Source organism: Gopherus evgoodei, chromosome 11 (genome assembly GCF_007399415.2).
Source record: "Gopherus evgoodei ecotype Sinaloan lineage chromosome 11, rGopEvg1_v1.p, whole genome shotgun sequence".
Taxonomy (NCBI): Eukaryota; Metazoa; Chordata; order Testudines; family Testudinidae; genus Gopherus; species Gopherus evgoodei.
In genome coordinates this window covers 80,619,706-80,639,077 of record NC_044332.1, presented here as the reverse complement: position 1 = coordinate 80,639,077, position 19,372 = coordinate 80,619,706, and the positions used below count along the sequence as shown (strand labels likewise).

At 66.6% G+C, this 19,372-nt stretch overlaps 1 protein-coding gene across 8 annotated transcripts in view; it reads left to right on the top strand.

Annotated features, from left to right (window-relative positions):
* The window catches only part of OBSL1 (obscurin like cytoskeletal adaptor 1), a 69,252-nt gene extending 51,947 nt beyond the window's left edge, over positions 1-17,305 (top strand). For all 8 annotated transcript variants that reach the window (XM_030579710.1, XM_030579709.1, XM_030579711.1 and 5 more), the window contains 13 exons: positions 269-544; positions 1,418-1,693; positions 3,435-3,710; positions 3,915-4,181; positions 6,018-6,287; positions 7,756-8,022; positions 9,785-10,051; positions 10,923-11,035; positions 11,330-11,483; positions 12,162-12,323; positions 14,876-14,980; positions 15,246-15,512; positions 16,635-17,305. In XM_030579710.1, the coding sequence (XP_030435570.1) occupies positions 269-544; positions 1,418-1,693; positions 3,435-3,710; positions 3,915-4,181; positions 6,018-6,287; positions 7,756-8,022; positions 9,785-10,051; positions 10,923-11,035; positions 11,330-11,483; positions 12,162-12,323; positions 14,876-14,980; positions 15,246-15,512; positions 16,635-16,642 (2,708 nt within the window). In that variant the 3' untranslated portion in view covers positions 16,643-17,305. The remainder of the gene's footprint in view (positions 1-268; positions 545-1,417; positions 1,694-3,434; positions 3,711-3,914; positions 4,182-6,017; positions 6,288-7,755; positions 8,023-9,784; positions 10,052-10,922; positions 11,036-11,329; positions 11,484-12,161; positions 12,324-14,875; positions 14,981-15,245; positions 15,513-16,634) is intronic.
* Positions 17,306-19,372: the final 2,067 nt, after the last annotated feature.

Here is a 19,372-nt window from a genome sequence, read left to right as displayed (position 1 = left end):
GTCTCCTCCCTCAGGCCAGTCTCCTATCCCTCAATGCAGACCGTCCTCCCAGGCCAACTCTCCCCACTCAGCATTCGCAGCCCACATTAAGAAAAGTCCCAGTTCATCACAGGCAGTGCTGTCTGGCAGGCCCTCTGGCACGCTGTCCGCGTGCAGCCTGTCCAGCATGCACGCAGTGGGTTGCACGGGCTGTGGGGTGTGAGGCACGCCTGACCCCAAGCCTGGCCTCTGCCCCATGCAGTGACGCTGCCTCTCTCTGACTCCTCAGAGCCCCCTGTATGCATTGTGAGGAGCAAGGGGGTCCGGGAGCAGCAGTGCCTGGCGGCCGGCGATGACTTGGTGGTGGCCTGTGAGGTGTCTCAGCCCAGCGCTGCCGTCCGCTGGCTCAGGGATGGCCAGGAGCTGGTGGCCAGCGAACGAGTCCGGATTGAGGACCGGGGAGCTCTCAGGCAGCTGACCATCCTCAGGGCCCGGCCCAATGACTCTGGCTCCTATGTTTGTGACGCTGTTGATGACCGAATGGTGACGACTGTGGAGGTGGCAGGTGAGCCGTCAGGGGCCATTGTACATGCCAGCTAGATGGGCTGGGCGGATGCAGAGCAGAGCAGGAACGCTGTCCATCCCAGCCAGGCTGGGGGCCTGTCAGCTCTCACTGGCTAGATGGGGCTGATGGGGTCAGTACCTGGAGGGGAAAGCCCCTGGGACTGCCCCTGTGCTGCAGGTAGTGGGGTGAGGTTCAGTGAGGGTGCTCTCCCTTGGCAGCCAGTGCAGTGTGCAGGGATTGAGATGGTGGCTCCGGCTACTTGTGATCCCAGAGCTCTCTCCCTAGTGTCCTCGCCAGATTCCTTTTCCAGAGAATTCATCGTGCTTCCCCCAAGCTTTGCTGGATGCAGGATCCTTCAGCACTTCTGGTCCTAAACTCTGGTGTTGTTGCTGCAGCCAGTGACCCCGACCCCGCTCCCACAGCACCCCCTGCTGGAAGAGGCTGGGACCAGAGCAGCCGGGAGCCCCCCGCACCACATGCAGTGCTCCCAGCATAGGTTGACCGTACGTCCCATTTTGGCCGGGACAGCCCCCTTTTTAAGCTCTGCCCCGGCCGTCCCGATTTTTTGGCAGCAGTGGACATTTGTGCTGTTTGCTTTGCTGACTTGATCAGTGGGATAAATGCCCCCTTTTGTCAGAACAGTGGGGTGTGCAGGAGGGCGAGCGGCAATGCCAGCCCCACACGGGTCGGGAGGGGAGGGAGGGCTCAGGGGAGCAGTGTGGGCCAGCCCTGAACAAGGAGCAGGGCTCAGGTGAGTGGCTCAGGCCAGCCCCACAGGGTGTCCTGTTCACCCTCTCCCAGCCTGCTCCCCACAGCGCCCCGGAAAAGCTGTCCCAGGGCTGCCTGGTCACTTCCTTTCCCCTCTGGCTCCAGCCCCCCCCGTTCGCATTGTGAATAAGGAGGAGGCCAAGATGCCCGTGGAGGTCCTGGAAGGGGAGAGCGTCACGCTGGTTGCCCGGCTCTCCCAGGAAGAGGCTCCTGTCCAATGGCTGAAGAACAAGTGGGTGCTGCGTTCCGGGGCACGGCTCCTCCTGGGCACCCAGGGGCCCTCACACAGCCTCACCATCAAGCAGACGGAGCTGGGTGACAGCGGCACCTTCAGCTGTGACACTGGGGACGACGAGGTGCACTTCACCCTGCGAGTGAGAGGTGAGCCAGGCTGTGGGGGATGTCACTGACTGACCAGCTCCCTGCCCGGCTCCTGCCCAGCCCGCGGATCCCTGCCCGGTTCTCTTCCTGGCTCCCTGCCAGTGATGAGCACCCTGCCCAGCTCCCTGCCTGGCTCCCTGCCCGGCTCCTGCCCAGCCCGCGGATCCCTGCCCGGTTCTCTTCCTGGCTCCCTGCCAGTGATGAGCACCCTGCCCAGCTCCCTGCCTGGCTCCCTGCCCGGCTCCTGCCCAGCCCGCGGATCCCTGCCCGGTTCTCTTCCTGGCTTTCTGCCAGTGATGAGCACCCTGCCCAGCTCCCTGCCTGGCTCCCTGCCCGGCTCCTGCCCAGCCCGCAGATCCCTGCCCGGTTCTCTTCCTGGCTCCCTGCCAGTGATGAGCACCCTGCCCAGCTCCCTGCCTGGCTCCCTGCCCGGCTCCTGCCCAGCCCGCAGATCCCTGTCCGGTTCTATTCCTGGCTCCCTGCCAGTGATGAGCACCCTGCCCAGCTCCCTGCCTCGCTCCCTGCCTGGCTCCTGCCCAGCCCGCGGATCCCTGCCCGGTTCTCTTCCTGACTTTCTGCCAGTGCCGAGTCCCCTGCCCAGTCCCCTGCCCAGCTCCTGCCAGCGCCCTGCTCCCTGCTCAGCTCCCTTCCTGGCTCCCTGCCTGGCTTCCTGCCAGTGCCGAGCCCCCTGCCCAACTCCCTGCCCGGCTCCTGCCAGCATCCAACCCCCTGCCTAGCTCCCTGCCAGTGATGAGCACCCTGCCCAGCTCCCTGCGGCTCCCTGCCCGGCTCCTGCCAGCACCCAACCCCCTGCCTAGCTCCCTGCCAGTGATGAGCACCCTGCCCAGCTCCCTGCCTGGCTCCCAGCCCGGCTCCTGCCAGCACCCAACCCCCTGCCTAGCTCCCTGCCAGTGCCGAGCCCCCTGCCCAGCTCCCTGCCCGGCTCCTGCCAGCACCCAACTCCCTGCCCGGCTTCCTGCCAGTGCCGAGCCCCCTGCCCAACTCCCTGCCCGGCTCCTGCCAGCACCCAACCCCCTGCCTAGCTCCCTGCCAGTGATGAGCACCCTGCCCAGCTCCCTGCCTGGCTCCCTGCCCGGCTCCTGCCAGCACCCAACCCCCTGCCTAGCTCCCTGCCAGTGACAAGCCCCCTGCCCAACTCCCTGCCCGGCTCCTGCCAGCACCCAACCCCCTGCCTAGCTCCCTGCCAGTGACAAGCCCCCTGCCCAACTCCCTGCCCGGCTCCTGCCAGCACCTAACCCCCTGCCCAGCTCCCTGCCCGGCTTCTGCCAATACCCAACCCCCTGCCCAGCTCCCTGCCCGGCTCCTGCCAGCACCCGACTCCCTGCCCATCTTCCTGCCAATGCTGAGCCCCCTGCCCAACTCCCTGCCCGGCTCCTGCCAGCACCCAACCCCCTGCCTGACTCCCTGCCAGTGCCAAGCCCCCTGCCCAGTCCCCTGCCCAGCTCCTACCAGCGCCCTGCTCCCTGCTCAGCTCCCTTTCTGGCTCCCTGCCCGGCTCCTGCCAGCACCCAGCCCCCTGCCTGGCTCCCTGGCAGTGCCTAGCCCCCTGCCCAGTTCCCTGCCCAGCTCCTGCCAGTGCCCTGCTCCCTGCCCAGTTCTCTGCCCAGCTCCTGCCACTGCCCAGCTCCTCGTCTGGCTCTTGCCAGCACCCAGCTCCCTGCCCGGCTCCTACCCGAGTCCTGCCTGCGCCCAGCTCACCTGCTCATGGTTCTCTCCCCAGAGGCTCCAGTGGTGTTTGTGAACAAGCAGGAGAAGCCAGAGAAGGTGCTGGTGCTGGAGGGGGGCAGTGCCGTGCTCTCAGCCATTGTCTCCAAGGAACAGGCTGGAGTGAGCTGGAGGGGGCCCCAGCAGCCCCTGGCAGCAGGGCAGCGCTGTGAGCTGCGGCGAGAGGGCCGGGTGCACAGCCTGGTGCTGAGCAACGTGGGCAAGGACGACGCCGGCCTCTACACCTGCCTCTCCCACCATGACCAGATGCAGTTTGAAGTGAGCGTGAAAGGTGAGGGGGCAGCACCAGGGGAGTCCCAGCCCTGCAGCCCCAGGGCAGACCAGGGCAGACGCTGACTGTCTGCAGCAGGTGATCTGGCAGCAGCGAGGGCAGGACAGGGCCGCCCCATGGCCGTGGGGATCCAGTGGTGCTGGAGGCAGGGTGGGACCCCCATCAAGGGCACAGATACCGACCGGCCTCTGTTCGTGTTCCCAGAGCTGCTGGTGAAATTTGTGCGAGGCTTGTCGGACGTGCAGGCGCACATGGGTGAGACGGTGCTGCTGTGGTGCGAGCTGTGCAAAGCCAAGGGGCAGGTGCTGTGGCTGAAGGATGGGCAGGAGTTGGAGCCCAGCGGCAGGTGGGAGATCAAGGCAGAGGGGCGGGAGCGGTCCCTGGCGCTGAGCAATGTGGGGCCTGAGGATGCCGGCGAGTACTCCTGTGAGTCCAAGGATGACCGGACGCTGGCCATGGTGACTGTGCAGGGTGAGTCATGGGGCCACGGGGCTCTGCTCCAGGGACTTGATACCCCTGGGGCCCAGCCTTCAGCCCCGGGGCCCTGACTCCCCAGCCCAACTCTCAGCCCTGGGGCTCTGATCGACTGCCCCTGGGGCCCGGCCCTCAGCTCCAGGGCCCTGACCCCCCAGCCCAGCCCAGCACCAGGGACCTGATCCCCCAAGACCTGGCCCTACCCCTAGAGCCCACCCCTCAGCCTCGGGGCCCTGACCCCTCAGCTCAACTCTCAGCCCTGGGGCCCTGATTGACTGCCCCTGGGGCCCGGCCCTCAGCTCCAGGGCCCTGACCCCCCAGCCTAGCCCAGCACTAGGGACCTGATCCCCCAAGACCTGGCCCTACCCCTAGAGCCCACCCCTCAGCCTCGGGGCCCTGACCTCCCCAATCCAACTCTCAGCCTTGGGGCCCTGATTGACTGCCCCTGGGGCCCAGCCCTCAGCTCCAGGGCCCTGACCCCCCAGCCCAGCCCAGCACTAGGGACCTGATCCCCCAAGACCCAGCCAACCCCTAGAGCCCACCCCTCAGCCTCGGGGCCCTGACCTCCCCAGCCCAACTCTCAGTCCTGGGGCCCTGATTGACTGCCCCTGGGACCCGGCCCTCAGCTCCAGGGCCCTGACCCCCCAGCCCAGCCCAGCCCAGCCCAGCACCAGGGACCTGATCCCCCAAGACCAATCCCTACCCCTAGAGCCCAGCCTTCAGCCCCGGGGCCCTGACCTCCCCAACCCAACTCTCAGCCCTGGGGCCCTGATCGACTGCCCCTGCGGGCGGGCCCTCAGCTTCAGGGCCCTGACCCCTCAGCCCAGCCCAGCACCAGGGACCTGATCCCCTGAGACCCAATCCAGCCCTTGGGGCTCAGCCCTCAGCCCTGGGGCCCTGACCCCTCTAGACCAGCCCAGCTCCAGGGACCTTCCCACTCCCCCACAGTCCCAGCCTCTGTGACCCAACCCCTCTCCCAAGACCCAGTGGCCTGACCCCCAACAAAGTGCGCTGCAATCCCCAAGTTGGCATGATGCAGGCAGGTCCCCATGGGGGGCTCTGCCCCTCAGGAGGGGGGTGCACTGGCAGCCCAGTCACATCGGCCGGGGTAGGGGGGATTTTGTGGCTGTGGCTCTCGTACCAATCCCAGGGCGGTGCCATGCGCCGGGGGGGTGGGGGGAAGGGGGATGAGCTCCCCCCAGCACCAGCATCTTGCCCGGGGGTGCTCTTCACCCAGCTGCTCTGAGCAGGGTGCAGGGGAGGGGGGCAAGCAGCGTGTGGCGGCGAGGTGTGAGCTGGGGGAGGGGTGTGAGCAGGGAGAGGTGAGTGAGCAGCGTGTGTGGGAAGGGGCGAGCAGGGTTCAGGGGAGGGGTGTGAGCAGGGGGAGGGGGTGAGCAGGGTGCAGAAGAGGGGTGTGAACGGGGGGAGGGGCGAGCAGGGTGCAGGGGAGGGGGGTGAGCAGGGGGAGGGGGTGAGCAGCGTGTGTGGGAAGGGGCGAGCAGGGTGCAGGGGAGGGGTGTGAGCAGGGAGAGGTGAGTGAGCAGCGTGTGTGGGAAGGGGCGAGCAGGGTTCAGGGGAGGGGCGTGAGCAGGGGGAGGGGGTGAGCAGGGTGCAGAAGAGGGGTGTGAACGGGGGGAGGGGGCGAGCAGGGTGCAGGGGAGGGGGGTGAGCAGGGGGAGGGGGGCGAGTAGGGTGCAGGGGAGGGGAGTGGGTAGGGGAGGGGTGTGAGCAGGGATGGTGAGTGAGCAGGGTGTGGGGGCGGGCAGTGGGATGCGGGGGGAGATGGGCACGGAGGCCCAGTAGGAGCCTCCCTCTCACCCACTCTGGCCCCAGTGCCCAGGGTGGTTGAGATCATCTCGGAGCTGCACAACTTGACGGTGCTGGAGGGGGATGACGCCACATTCAAGTGCCTGGTGTCCCCGGATGACGTGGCCCTGATATGGCAGCTGAACGGCCAGGCTGTCGCCTCCTGCGAGCGGCTGGTGGTGAGCAGGAACGGGCTGTGCCATGCCCTGACCATCCGGCAGTGCCAGCTGGGAGACGCAGGCACCGTCACAGCCCGCGCTGAGGGCCTGGTGAGCACAGCCCGGCTGAGCGTGCAAGGTGAGGGGACTGGCCTGGCCGAACATGCAAGGCAGGAGCCTGGGGCGGGGTGGCCTGTCTGAGCGTGCAAGGGAGGGGCCTGGGGCAGGGTGGCCTGTCTGAGCGTGCAAGGGAGGAGCCTGGGGCGGGGTGGCCTGTCTGATTGTGCAAGGGAGGGGTCTGGGGCAGGGTCACTTGGCTCAGCGTGTGAGGGAGGAGCCTGGGACAGCACAGCCCATCTGAGTGTGCCAGGGAGGGGCCTGGGGCTGGCCACAGCCCGGCCCTAGCTGGTAGTGTGGATGCGGGGGGGGTCTCCCCTGGGGGTGTCGGGGAAGATTTTTCTTCTCTCCGCTGATTTCTGAGGCCGTGGTTTTCGGGTCTGTCTCGTTGGGGATGGAGTCTCATGGAGGGTCACCTCCTGTGTGGGGGCTCTCCCAGAGGTAAGTATTTTGTTGGGGGGGGTCTCTCATGGGAGGGGTCTAGGATGGCATGGGGTGGGTTCCAAGAGGTTTCCTGGGGGTGGCGGGAATGTCGGGGGTGGGTAGTTCCTGGGAGATCACCTGGGGGGTTCTGGGATGGCTGGGGTAGTTTGTGGGAGATCTCTGGTGGATGTCTCACAGGTTTGGGGTGATGGGGTAGTTCCCCGGGGGGTTCTGGGATGGCAGGAAGTAGTTTCTGGGGATCTCTCCTGGGTTCTGGGGTGGGGGTTGGTAGCAGTTCCTCAGGGGGTAGCTCCCCAGAGGGTCTTTCAGAAGTTCTGGGATCGTTGGGGGAGTTCCCCAGGGGGTCTCTGACAGGTTCTGGGCTGGGGGTGTGTGTAGTTCCTGGGGCTTAGGTCCCCAGAGGGTCTCTCACAGGGGCTGGGCGGCGGTGGGGGGTAGTGTAGTTCCCACGGGGTGGTTCCCTAGGGGATCTCTCACAGGGTCTCGGCGGCAGAGGTGGGGGTAGTTCCGGGGGCGTAGTTCCCACGGGGTGGTTCCCCATTGGGTCTCTCACGGGGTCTGGGTGGTATTAGGGGAGTGTAGTTCCCATGGGGTGGTTCCCTAGGGGATCTCTCACAGGGTCTCGGCGGCAGAGGTGGGGGTAGTTCCGGGGGTGTAGTTCCCACGGGGTGGTTCCCCATTGGGTCTCTCAGAGGGTCTGGGTGGTATTAGGGGAGTGTAGTTCCCATGGGGTGGTTCCCCAGTGGGTCTCTCACAGGGGCTGGGCTTGGGGGGGGGTTGGTTCCCCAGGGGGTGGTTCCCCATTGGGTCTCTCTCAGGGTCTGGGCTGGTGTGTATGTGTAGTTCCTGGGGGGTGGTTCCCCAGGGGGTGGTTCCCCAGGTGGTCTCTCAGAGGGTCTGGGCAGCGGTGGGGGGGTTGGTTCCCCAGGGGGTGGTTCCTCAGTGGGTCTCTCACAGGGGTTGGTTCCCCAGAGGATCTGGGCGGCGGGGGCTCCCAGGGCTCCCCGTCGGGCTCGGTGGAAGCTCTGCCCTGCGGTGCTTTGCAGAGGCCCAGGTGCTGTTTGTGCGGAAGCTGCAGGACGTGGTGGCCGAGGAGCTGCAGGACGTGGTGCTGGAGGTGGAGCTGAGCCGCGAGGCGGGCGAGGTGCAGTGGCTGAAGCAGGGGGTGCTCATCCAGCCGGGCAGCAAGTACCAGCTGCAGGAGGCCGGGCGCAAACGGAGCCTGACCATTCACAGCCTCAGCCCCTCGGACCGTGGCACCTACCGCTGCGAGAGCCTCCACGACCGGACGCAGGCCAAGCTGAGCGTGGAGCGTAGGTGTCCCTGCCCTTGGTCCAGCAGGGCCTGGCCAGGAGAGGCTGCAGGAAGGGGAGGGTGGGGGGTGCGGAGGGGAGGTAATGGTGTACGGGGGGTTACCTGGAGAGGGGAGGGGTGTGTGGGGGGAGGCTGTGGGGTGGCCTAAGGTGGGCAGGGGATTAAAGTGGGAGCCAAGCAACTGAGGCTGAATCTCAGGGAAGTTCTCTGGCAGCTGCAGCTGGCTGGGAGTCATCCCTGGGAGGGGCTGTGGGGGGTCCTGTGGCTGGCCCATCCCCTTGGTGCAGCCCCATCCCTGCCCCCAATTCAGTCCAGGTACAGACCCATCCCCGCCCCTGGCGCCTGTCTGGGTACAGACCCATCCCTGCCCCCTGGTACCGGTCCGGGTACAAACCCATCCCTGCCCCCTGGCGCCGGTCCGGGAGCATACCCATCCCTGCCCCCTGGCGCCGGTCCGGGAGCATACCCATCCCTGCCCCCTGGCGCCGGTCCGGGAGCATACCCATCCCTGCCCCCCTGGCGCCTGTCCTGGAGCAGACCCATCTCCGCCCCCTGGTGCCGATTCGGGTACAGATGCATCCCTGCCCCCTGGCACGGGTCCGGGTACAGACCCATCCCTGCCCCCTGGCACTGGTCTGGGAGCAGACTCATCCCTGGCACGGGTCCAGGTACAGACCCATCCCTGCCCCCTGGCGCTGGTCTGGGAGCAGATCCATCCCTGCCCCCTGGCTCGGATCCGGGTTCAGACCCACCCCTGCCCCACTGGCGCCTGTCCGGGAGCAGACCCATCCCTGCCCCCCTGGCGCCTGTCCTGGAGCAGACCCATCTCCGCCCCCTGGCGCTGATTCGGGTACAGACGCATCCCTGCCCCCTGGCACGGGTCCGGGTACAGACCCATCCCTGCCCCCTGGCACTGGTCTTGCAGCAGACTCATCCCTGCCCCCTGGCACGGGTCCGGGTACAGACCCATCCCTGCCCCCTGGCGCTGGTCTGGGAGCAGATCCATCCCTGCCCCCGGCTCGGATCCGGGTTCAGACCCACCCCTGCCCCACTGGCGCCTGTCCAGGAGCAGACCCATCTCCGCCCCCTGGCACCAGTTCAGGTACAGACCCATCCCTGTCCCCGGTGCCAGTCCCGGTTCAGACCCATCCCTGCCCCCTGGCACAGGTCCGGGTACAGACCCATCTCTGCCCCCTGGTGCCGGTCCGGGTACAGACCCATCCCTGCCCCCTGGTGCCTGTCCGGGAGCAGACCCATCTCCGTCCCCTGGCACGGGTCCGGGTACAGACCCATTCCTGTCCCCTGGTGCCTGTCCGGGAGCAGACCCATCTCCGTCCCCTGGCACGGGTCCGGGTACAGACCCATTCCTGTCCCCTGGCGCCTGTCCGGGAGCAGACCCATCCCTGCCCTCCTGGCGCCTGTTTTGGAGCAGACGCATCTCCGCCCCCTGGCACGGGTCTGGGTACAGACGCATCCCTGCCCCCTGGCGCCGGTCCGGGTACAGACCCATTCCTGCCCCCTGGTGCCGGTCCGGGAGCAGACCCATCCCTGCCCCCTGGCATGGGTCCGGGTACAGACCCATCTATGCCCCCTGGTGCCGGTCCGGGAGCAGATCCATCTCTGCCCCCTGGCACGGGTCTGGGTACAGACCCATCCCTGCCCCCTGGTGCCGGTCCGGGAGCAGAGCCATCCCTGCCCCCTGGCACGGGTCCAGGTACAGACCCATCCCCACCCGCTGGCACTGTTCTCTCTCCACTGCAGCCCGAAAGGTGTCTGTGCGGAAGCCACTGTCGGACGTGGAGACCTTTGAGAAGGAGACAGCCACGTTTCAGCTGGAGCTGTCCCATGCCGACGTGCCCGGAGTGTGGACGCGGGATGGCATCCGGGTGAAACCCAGCCGGACCTGCCGAGTCAGCACCACGGGCTGCGTGCACAGCCTGACGCTGCTGGGGCTGATGCTGGAGGATTCGGGCACCGTCACCTTCACCGCTGACACTCTGCGTTCCAGCGCCCGCCTGACAGTCAGAGGTGGGGGCTTAGCTGTGGGTTGGGTCATGTGTCACAACGTGTGGGGCCTGCCACGGGAACACTCTGGTGCCACCTGCTCACCCCGTCCTGACGCTCTGCAGAGCCTCAGCCCGACATCGCAGACCCTGCTGCTGCAGCCTGAGCGCTGGGCTCTGCATCCCCTGCCCCAGGAGCAGATCACAGGCCGCGAAGCAGGGCCCAGCCGTGACCTCCCTGCTGTGAGCTTCTCCACAGCAGTGCCCCATGGGGGAGCCAGCACTGTGAGCTTCTCCACAGCAGTGCCCCATGGGGGAGCCAGCGCTGTGAACCTCTCCATGGCAGGGCCCAGCCATGACCTTCCTGCTGTGAGCTTCTCCACAGCAGTGCCCCACTGGGGAAGCCAGCACTGTGAGCTTCTCCACAGCAGTGCCCCATGGGGGAGCCAGCGCTGTGAACCTCTCCATGGCAGGGCCCAGCCATGACCTCCCTGCTGTGAGCTTCTCCACAGCAGTGCCCCACTGGGGAAGCCAGCACTGTGAGCTTCTCCACGGCAGGGCCCAGCCGTGACCTCGCTGCTGTGAGCTTCTCCACAGCAGTGCCCCACTGGGGAAGCCAGCACTGTGAGCTTCTCCACGGCAGGGCCCAGCCGTGACCTCGCTGCTGTGAGCTTCTCCACAGCAGTGCCCCACTGGGGAAGCCAGCACTGTGAGCTTCTCCACGGCAGGGCCCAGCCGTGACCTCGCTGCTGTGAGCTTCTCCACAGCAGGGCCCAGCCATGACCTTCCTGCTGTGAGCTTCTCCACAGCAGTGTCCTGTGCCCCTCCAGTCCCACTCCTGAATGGAGTTTCTTGCATCTGGTTAACTCTCAGGCCTGTGTCTCCTCTCCTTTCAGAGCCGCCAGTTGCCATGGTGAAGGCCCCCCGGGACGTGGGTGTCCCTGAGACAGGGGCTGCCAGCTTCGAGTGCGAACTGTCCCGCCCTATTGCGGAGGTGAAGTGGTACAAGGTGAGGGCGGCTCTGTGAAACCTTCTGGGCCCCGGGGCCTGGCCCCTCCCGGCCTGAGGCCCCTCTGGGCTGCAGGCAGGCGTTCTGCCCTGGGCCAGGACTGGCTTCAAGCTCAGCGGGAGGGTGACCCATGAGGGGGACGAGCTGCAGGGGGGTGCCCCAGCCATGAGCTCCCCACCCGGCACGCAGTGTCAGCCCCGAGCCCCTCGTCCTGCCCCGTCCCTCCCAGGCTGCCTGCCGGGAGCCCCAGCCCCGGGCAGCCCAGTGACTGCGTCCCTCTCCGTTCCCTGGCAGGACGGGCTGGCGCTCCGAGCGGGGCCCAAGTGCCGCATCTACTCAGTGGGCCGCCGGCGCCTGCTGCAGCTCAGCCACTGCAGCCTGGACGATGCAGGGGAGTACACGTGCGACGCAGGCGACTGCCGGGCCTCCGCCACGCTGCGGGTCTACGGTACGACGGGCCGGCTGAGGGGCTCCAGGGGTGAGAGCGGGGGGGGCTGAGAGCCGAGGGGGCTCCCGGGGGTGAGAGCGGGGGGGGCTGAGAGCCGAGGGGGCTCCTGGGGGTGAGAGCGGGGGGGGGCTGAGAGCCGAGGGGTTCCGGGGGTGAGAGCGGGGGGGGCTGAGAGCCGAGGGGGCTCCCGGGGGTGAGAGCGGGGGGGGGCTGAGAGCCGAGGGGGCTCCCAGGGGTGAGAGCGGGGGGGGCTGAGAGCCGAGGGGGCTCCCGGGGGTGAGAGCGGGGGGGGCTGAGAGCTGAGGGGGCTCCCGGGGGTGAGAGCAGGAGGGGGCTGAGAGCTGAGGGGTTCCGGGGGTGAGAGCTGGGGGGGCTGAAAGTCGAGGGGGCTCCCGGGGGTGAGAGCGGGGGGGGCTGAGAGCTGAGGGGGCTCCCGGGGGTGAGAGCAGGAGGGGGCTGAGAGCTGAGGGGTTCCGGGGGTGAGAGCGGGGGGGGCTGAAAGTCGAGGGGGCTCCCAGGGGGTGAGAGTGGGGGGCGCTGAGAGCTGAGGGGCTCCGGGGGTGAGAGTGGGAGGGGGCTGAGAGCTGGGGGATGGGGCTTCCCTTAGTCACACCACAGAGGGACTGCAGAGCTGTGTGGGATGGAGACCCCAGGGGTTTGTTCCTCTCCCCCTTGCAGAGCGCCAGGTGCAGATCGTGCAGGAGCTGGCGGACGTGTGTGTCCGTGAGAACGAGAACGCCATCTTCACCTGCCAGGTCTCGCACGAGGACGTGAAGGGCGAGTGGTTCAGGGATGGCGAGAAAATCAAAGTCACCAGCACTGTGAAAATTCGGCAAGAGGGTGAGTGCCCCACCCCATCCCCTGCCCCCAGCCAAGCCGCTTCCGGGGCCATGGTGTTCCTGCTGCTCCCTGTCCCGCTGCCTGCGTCACTCACACCCACACTCACTGCAGGAGGCTGCTGGACCTGCGGGCTCAGAGCCCCGTGGTCTGGGTGTAGAACAACTAGGGGATCACCCAGCCTGGGCAGGCCACGCTCATGGCACTCCCTGGGGCTCCTGCGTTCCTCCAACCCCCTCCCCAGCTCCCTGTGCCCCAACCCATCCCGCAACCTCCGTGACTCCAGCAACACAGCCTAGCCTCTCCCTCCTTTTGGGGCTCTGTGTGTCCCCATTCTCCTCCTCCCCACGGCAGGCCCCCGTCTCTCCTCCTCCTGGGACTCTGTGTGTCCCATTTCCCTCCTCCCCACGGCAGGCCCCCGTCTCTCCTCCTCCTGGGGCTCTGTGTGTCCCCGTTCCGCTCCTCCCCATGGCAGGCCCCCCTTCTCTCCTCCTTTCTGGGGCTCTGTGTGTCCCCGTTCCCCTCCTCCCCATGGCAGGCCCCCCTTCTCTCCTCCTCCTGCTCTCCTCCTCCTGGGGCTCTGTGTGTCCCTGTTCCCCTCCTCCCCACGGCAGGCCCCCTTCTCTCCTCCTCCTGCTCTCCTCCTCCTGGGGCTCTGTGTGTCCCCGTTCCGCTCCTCCCCATGGCAGGCCCCCCTTCTCTCCTCCTTTCTGGGGCTCTGTGTGTCCCCATTCCTCTCCTCCCCACGGCAGATTCCACTTCTCTCCTCCTCCTGCTCTCCTCCTCCTGGGGCTCTGTGTGTCCCCGTTCCCCTCCTCCCCACGGCAGGCCCCCGTCTCTCCTCCTCCTGCTCTCCTCCTCCTGGGACTGTGTGTGTCCCATTCCCCTCCTCCCCACGGCAGGCCCCCCTTCTCTCCTCCTTCTGGGGCTCTGTGTGTCCCTCATTTCTCCCCTCCTCCCCCGCTAGGGGCTCTTTGTGACCCACCCATTTCTCCCCCACCAGGGGCTCTGTGTGCCTGGCTTTTCCCCCTTTATTTCCTCCCTGTCTGTCGGGGTTAGTAACTGGAAGAGCTGGTGGGATTATAGCCGGGTAGTGTGCCTGTGCCAGCTTCAGTCTCGCTGGCCTGGGTACCAGCAGCAGTGCAGATGTGGTGGCATGGGCTAGCCACTCGAACGTGTACACAGGGTCCCCGGGGGACTTGTGCGAGGGTCAGGGATGGCTCCAGGCACTAGCATCCCAAGCAGGTGCTTGGTTCGGCAATCCGCAAGGGGCAGCAGTCCATGTGTTTTTGCCCCCAAGCAGCGCTCTGAATTGCCGCTGCGGATGGCGGGGGCAGTCCCTGTGCTGTTAGGGGGGCCCACACGTTTCCAGGGTGGCAGCAATTCGGCAGAAGCTTCTATGTTTGCGGCAGCAATTCGGCGCGCTGCTTGGGGCAGCAAAAACAGTAGAGCCGGCCCTGGCGAGGGTTGCTAGCCTGTGCCATTGTGTCTACACTATTGCTGTTACTCGTGCTAGCCAGACTAATGCTGGCAGAGCTCTGCCATCCCATGCCACGCTGGCACCTCCCTGGCGGTGTAGACGGACCATATGAGCCGTCACTCTGGGTGGAAAGGGTTCAGACTCCAGGGGAAAGCGGGGCTGAGCCGAGCTGGGAGTGTGCTGTGCTGGAAGATGTCGGCGGCTGCCCCCGGCCGGTTCGTGGATCTACACACAGTTAGAGGTGGCTGAAGCTGTGACACTGCTCGCCAGGTGCCAGGCCTCTGTGTGGCCATTACCCAGTGGTGTTTGTCACCCAGCTCAGGGGGGTTCTGCCCATCCACGCCCAGGCTGGAACTGATGGGGTGGCTGCACTCAGCCGTTAGGCAGTGGGTCCTTACAGCAAAAGGCCGTGTCCATGGGAACCACGCCAGGACAGCTCTGGCACACCAGCTTTCCATGGGGACGCACCAGCTCCGCACGCAGGGTGCCACGCTGGATTAACCCAACCCACACCCAGGCTGTGCGTGTCCACGAGTTACAGAGCTCGGGCGCCTCAGCGTCACCCCCACTCCTGTCGCAGGAACGGCGGCTTGGAGACAAGCCTAAGGTCTCACTTTGCTCAGCCCACCAGACACTCTGGGGGCGCTCACCAGGCTGGGTGAATGGGCAGTGTCGCAGTTCACTGGTGCACACACTGACTCTCTTGCACATGCACGAATTCACACGCTGGTGCCTAGTTCATGCACACCCCCACATTGTGATTGATGTGCAGATGCGCACGCACGCACGCACGCACACACACACACACTGCTTGCCCCAGGCATCTCTCAGCCTGGGGGGGTGCCAGAGTCTGGCTGAGCGTCTCCTCTCCGTGTGTCACTCACACCTTCATTAACGCTGTAGTGGCCCCACATTCTTTGGCTCTCTCGGAGGGGCACCAGTGCCAAGGAGAGCTCTCTGCTTACCCCCCCCCCAGTCTGCCTGACCCAGCCCAGGGCAGGGGGCCGCTCACCCATAGTCCCCTGCAATGGCTGAGCCGTGGTGCACGGCTTCATGCCAGCGCCTTCCTCCACAGGCCCCAGGCACTTCCTGCTCATCTGCAACGTGCGCCCGGAGGACACGGGATGCATCCGGTTCGTTGCCAAGGCAGCTGCCTCCGAAGCCAGCCTGCAGGTGGAGGGTAATGTGTCCCCACAAAGCCCTTGGGGGTGACTAGGTGGGCAGCGGAGGGGGCTGGCTTGGCAGGTTTGCGAGGAAGCGGCTGGGGGCGAGTGAATGCCAGGTGCCAGCTGAGGGCTGGGCGAGCGCTGAGCTGGGGGTTTGCTGTGGGCTGGGAGGTCTAGCACTGGGTTTCGGGGGAGGGAGGTGGGAGTGACCCCCCCAGGCCCCAGCCCCTCGCTTGTCCCCTCCCATCCCTGTGGGCTCACAGGCGCTCCCCTTGGCAGCACTCCCTATCCGGATCATAAAGCCGCTGCGTGACAAGACGGCGCTGGCGCAGCACAAGGCCACGCTGGAGTGCACCGTGTCGCAGGCACGCGGCCGTGTGCGCTGGTTCCGCGGCGACACCGAGATCTTCGCCAGCGACAAGTATGAGATCTGCAACCTCGACTGCTATCGCACCCTCATCATCCACCGCGTGGGGCCAGAGGACGAGGCCTCCTACACCTGCGACGCCTTTGATGACCGCTCCACCGCCCGCCTGCTGGTGGAGGGTGAGGCGCAGGGCCTGGCTGGGGACTGCCCCCAGTGGGGAGGGGGCTGGCACCGTTTGTGGGGCTGGGTGCCACTGGGCACTGCATGGGCCAGGCTGGGCGCATGCAGCCGAGGAGCTCCAGGGGCTGTGGGGCTGCAGAATGTGGCGGTGGTGGCCCCCGCTGAGGCCTGGCTTGAGTGTGAGGTGTCTGTCCCCCGAACGGGGAGGTGCTGTGGGCTGGCACACATGCGGGTGGAGCACATGGGTCGGGTGCACAGGCTGGCACTGCGCCGGACCTCACCCAGCACGAGCAGGGTGCTGAAGGTCTCCGGCAGCGGTGCCTGCGCCAAGGCCCAGCTCACTGGGCGAGGTACGTGTCTCCCAGCCGCATCCGTGGGCCCAGCACCGAGGCTTCACCGGGGGTGTGCCTGGCAGCCTGGCAACCCGTCACCCGACTCAGGCCCCTGGCCAGGATCTGTTGCTGTCACGTGGCCTCTGCCAAGCTCGGGGTCCGTTGCTCTGCTGTGGGCCCCCCACACCTGGTCTAGATCCTTCACTCTGCCACGGGACTCCCTCCTCTCCCTGCCTGTGGTCCGTCGCTCTGCCGCGGGGACCCCTCCCCACCCGGTCTAGATCCTTTGCTCTGCTGCAAGGCCCCCTCCCCACGTGTGGTCCGTCGCTCTGCCGCGGGGACCCCTCCCCACCCGGTCTAGATCCTTTGCTCTGCTGCGAGGCTCTCGCCCTACCTGGGGTCCGTCTCTGCCGTGGGGCCCCCTCCCTGCCAAGGATCCTTTGCTCTGCCACAGAGCCCCCTCCCCGCCTGGGGTCCGTCTCTGCCATGGGGCTCCCGCCCCGCCCAGCTGGGGTCCATCTCTGCCATGGGGCTCCCGCCCCGCCCAGCTGGGGTCCGTCTCTGCCGTGGGGCCCCCTCCCCTGCCCAGGGGTCCGTCGGGGTCAATCACTGTGCTGAGGGCCCCCTTGCCCCACCCGGGATCCGTCTCTGCCACGGGGTCCCTTCCCACCCGGCAGGGATCCATGGTCCTGCCAAGTCATGGTTGGAGAGGGTCTCTGGATGGGGGCTGGGCTGGACCCTGCCCCTCTGGAGGGTCAGTTGCTCCCTGACCTCCCCTTCTCCCCACAGGGCATTAGGTGCTGACGTTGGACGAGCCCAATCAGATGGGTCCTGGCTGGCTGCAGCAGGGGCTGCCCACTAAACACGTCCTGCGCCCCCCCGACGCCCCGAGCAGGACAGTGCCCGGGGCAAGCAGGCCTGCTGGGCTCTGGGCAGGGGGTGCTCTGGGGTGACCCCCACTCCTAATGCGGCTGAATTGACCTCGCAGTGGGACTCTACATTTCCCTGCTCCTCAGTAACACAAGGGCAGGCCTCCATTTCCGCCCTCACCCTGCACCTTGCGACAGGGACTGGGGGGGCAGGGAGCAGCTGAGGGGGCCTGACAGCCTGGGGCCCATGGAAAGGCCCCACTTCTCCCCCCCAAAGTCCCATGGGGGATGGGCAGAAAGGACCTGGGCTGGCAAGTCTCCCAGGGGTGGGGATGCTGAGCCTCAACACGACCTGCAGGGGCTGCTCCAGCAGCTTCTGCGCACTTGGGTGGGGCAGTGCTGGGGGGCGGGGGGTTGGGTCTTGACAGAGAAGAACTGTAGCCAAATGGTGCCCTTGTGTGGGGGAGGGGCAGGTGTCCCCTGCCCCCAGTACCCACAGACCCTCCCTCCAGCTTGTCCTGTACACCCACAAATCACCTGGCAGTGTTCCTGCCCCTCTGACAAATTAGGAAAGTTCATTTTTCCACTGAAGCGTGTGTGTGCCTCAGTTTCCCCTGTGTGTTTATCTAGGTCAGGAGTGGGCAAACTTTTTGGCTTGAGAGCCACATCTGGGTATGGAAATTGTATGGCAGGCCATGAACACTCACAAAATTGGGGGGTTGGGTTGTGGGGGGGGTGTGGGCTCTGTGGTGGGGCTGGAAATGAGTTCAGGGTGCGGGACGGGGATCTGGACTGTGGCAGGGGGTTGGGGTGCAGGAAGGGGTGCAAGCGTCAGTTGGGGGTACAGGCTCTGGGGTGAGGCTGAGGGTGCTCCAGGCTGGGACAAAGCAGTTTGGAGGGTAGGAAGGGGATCAGGGTTGGAGCACAGGGGGAAGCTCAGAGGTGCAGGCGCCAGGCAGCATTTACCTCAAGCAGCGCCCAGAAGCAGCGGCATGTCCCTTCTCCAGCTCCTACACAGAGGCATGGCCAAGAGGCTCTGCGTGCTGCCCTGTCCACAGGTGCCGCCCCTGCAGCTCCCATTGGCCACAGTTCTCCTGGCAGTGCCCAGCCCCCATGTGTCCCCAAATCTCCTGGCAATGCCCAGCCCCCGTACATCCCCAATTCACTTGGCCGCTGCCCCTCTCCCCCCAGTAGTGAGAGCTGGAGGGATGAGGAGCACATGGCGGCAGGGTCTTTCCCTGGTCCTGAGGCTGGTGACTCTGCCAGGCCCCCTGCAGTGTGTCCCCAGTCCATGCCCCCCCTCGCTGCCCCCCTGCTACCAGCATGTGGGGGCATTGGGGAACCCTCTCCCACCCAGCCTGGGCCAATCCTGGCCCTTCTGCGGGCAGGACTCTGAGGCACCCCATGGGGTGGGGTGGGACCCACCAGGTGCACCAGCTGCAGCCCCTCTGTGCTGGTCATTTGCAACTGGGGAAAGCAGCCCCATGGCTCACAGGGACCTGCCCGGGCTTGGGTGCAAAAGCGGGGGGGCGATGGCCCTGTGCCCCCCAGGCCCAGCCCCACAAGCAGGCAGAGGCACGGCTCCAAAAGGCTCTTTACTGCGTGGCTGTGTCCCGGCAGCATTTGGCACATTTACAAAAAGACTGAAAGGGGGGAAAGAACCAGGGCGCAGGGTCCTGGGCATTGCGACCAGAGAAACATGCAGCGGCCCATGGCGGGACGGGGAGGGGGCCGGCCATGTTGTGGCTGAGCGCACAGGTACGACCCTGCCCCAAGGACAAGGGGGCAGGAGTTCCCTGGTCTCAGTTGATCTGCTGTGGCCCCTCGGCTGGGGGAGCTGGGGGGCAGGGAGCAGCAGCGGCTCCTGTCTGTGGGCTGGGCTCCCTGGTGGGCGTTTCAGGCAGGCCCAGTGACGGCTGGGGCAGCAATGGCAGGAAAGCCCTTAGCAAAGTGCCCCACAAAGGGCCCCATCCTCCTCCGGCTCTGTGCAGACCCAGCAGCCTCCTGGGGGCCCCGCTCCAGCCCGGGTGGAGGGCAGGGTCCATCCCAGGTCTGATGGCCCTGTTCAGTCAGTGAGAAATAAATACAACTCCCAGCCACACGCACAACCCATGGGCTGGGGCAGGGAGTCCTGGGGCAGCGGCTGGGGCAGGGAGTCCTGGGGCAGCGGCTGGCTGGAGGGGAGGCTCCTTTGTGCCCCCGCAGCTGCAAAATGCAGCCTCAAGTGTCCCAGCATCAGCTCTGTAACTACCCCCCAAGCCTACAGCCGGGCCCCCTCCCTCCCCATCCCCATTCGAAATCCAGTCACCCGCAAACAGCACCAGTACGTGTCCCGATTCGGTCCCAGAGATGAAGGCTCCATATCCCTGAGCAAGCCAGTCCCCCGGCCCTGGAGGGGAAAGGCCTCGGCTTCCATTCCTGAGCCCCCCAGCCAGTCTGTCTCAGCCTGACCAGGGGCAGGGCAGGGCATCCTGAAGGGGGAAGGCCCCATGGTCCATTCCCCACCTCTCGCCAGCCAGGTGCCTCTTCCTCTGTGCCAGCAGAATGGGCAGTGAGATGCAAGTGTCAGGGGCGGTTCCGGCTGCCATGAGGCCCCCTGGGCAGACACAGCTGGAAATGCCCCAGCCCCAGGAAGGCCTGGCAGCTGCTGGCCCTGGG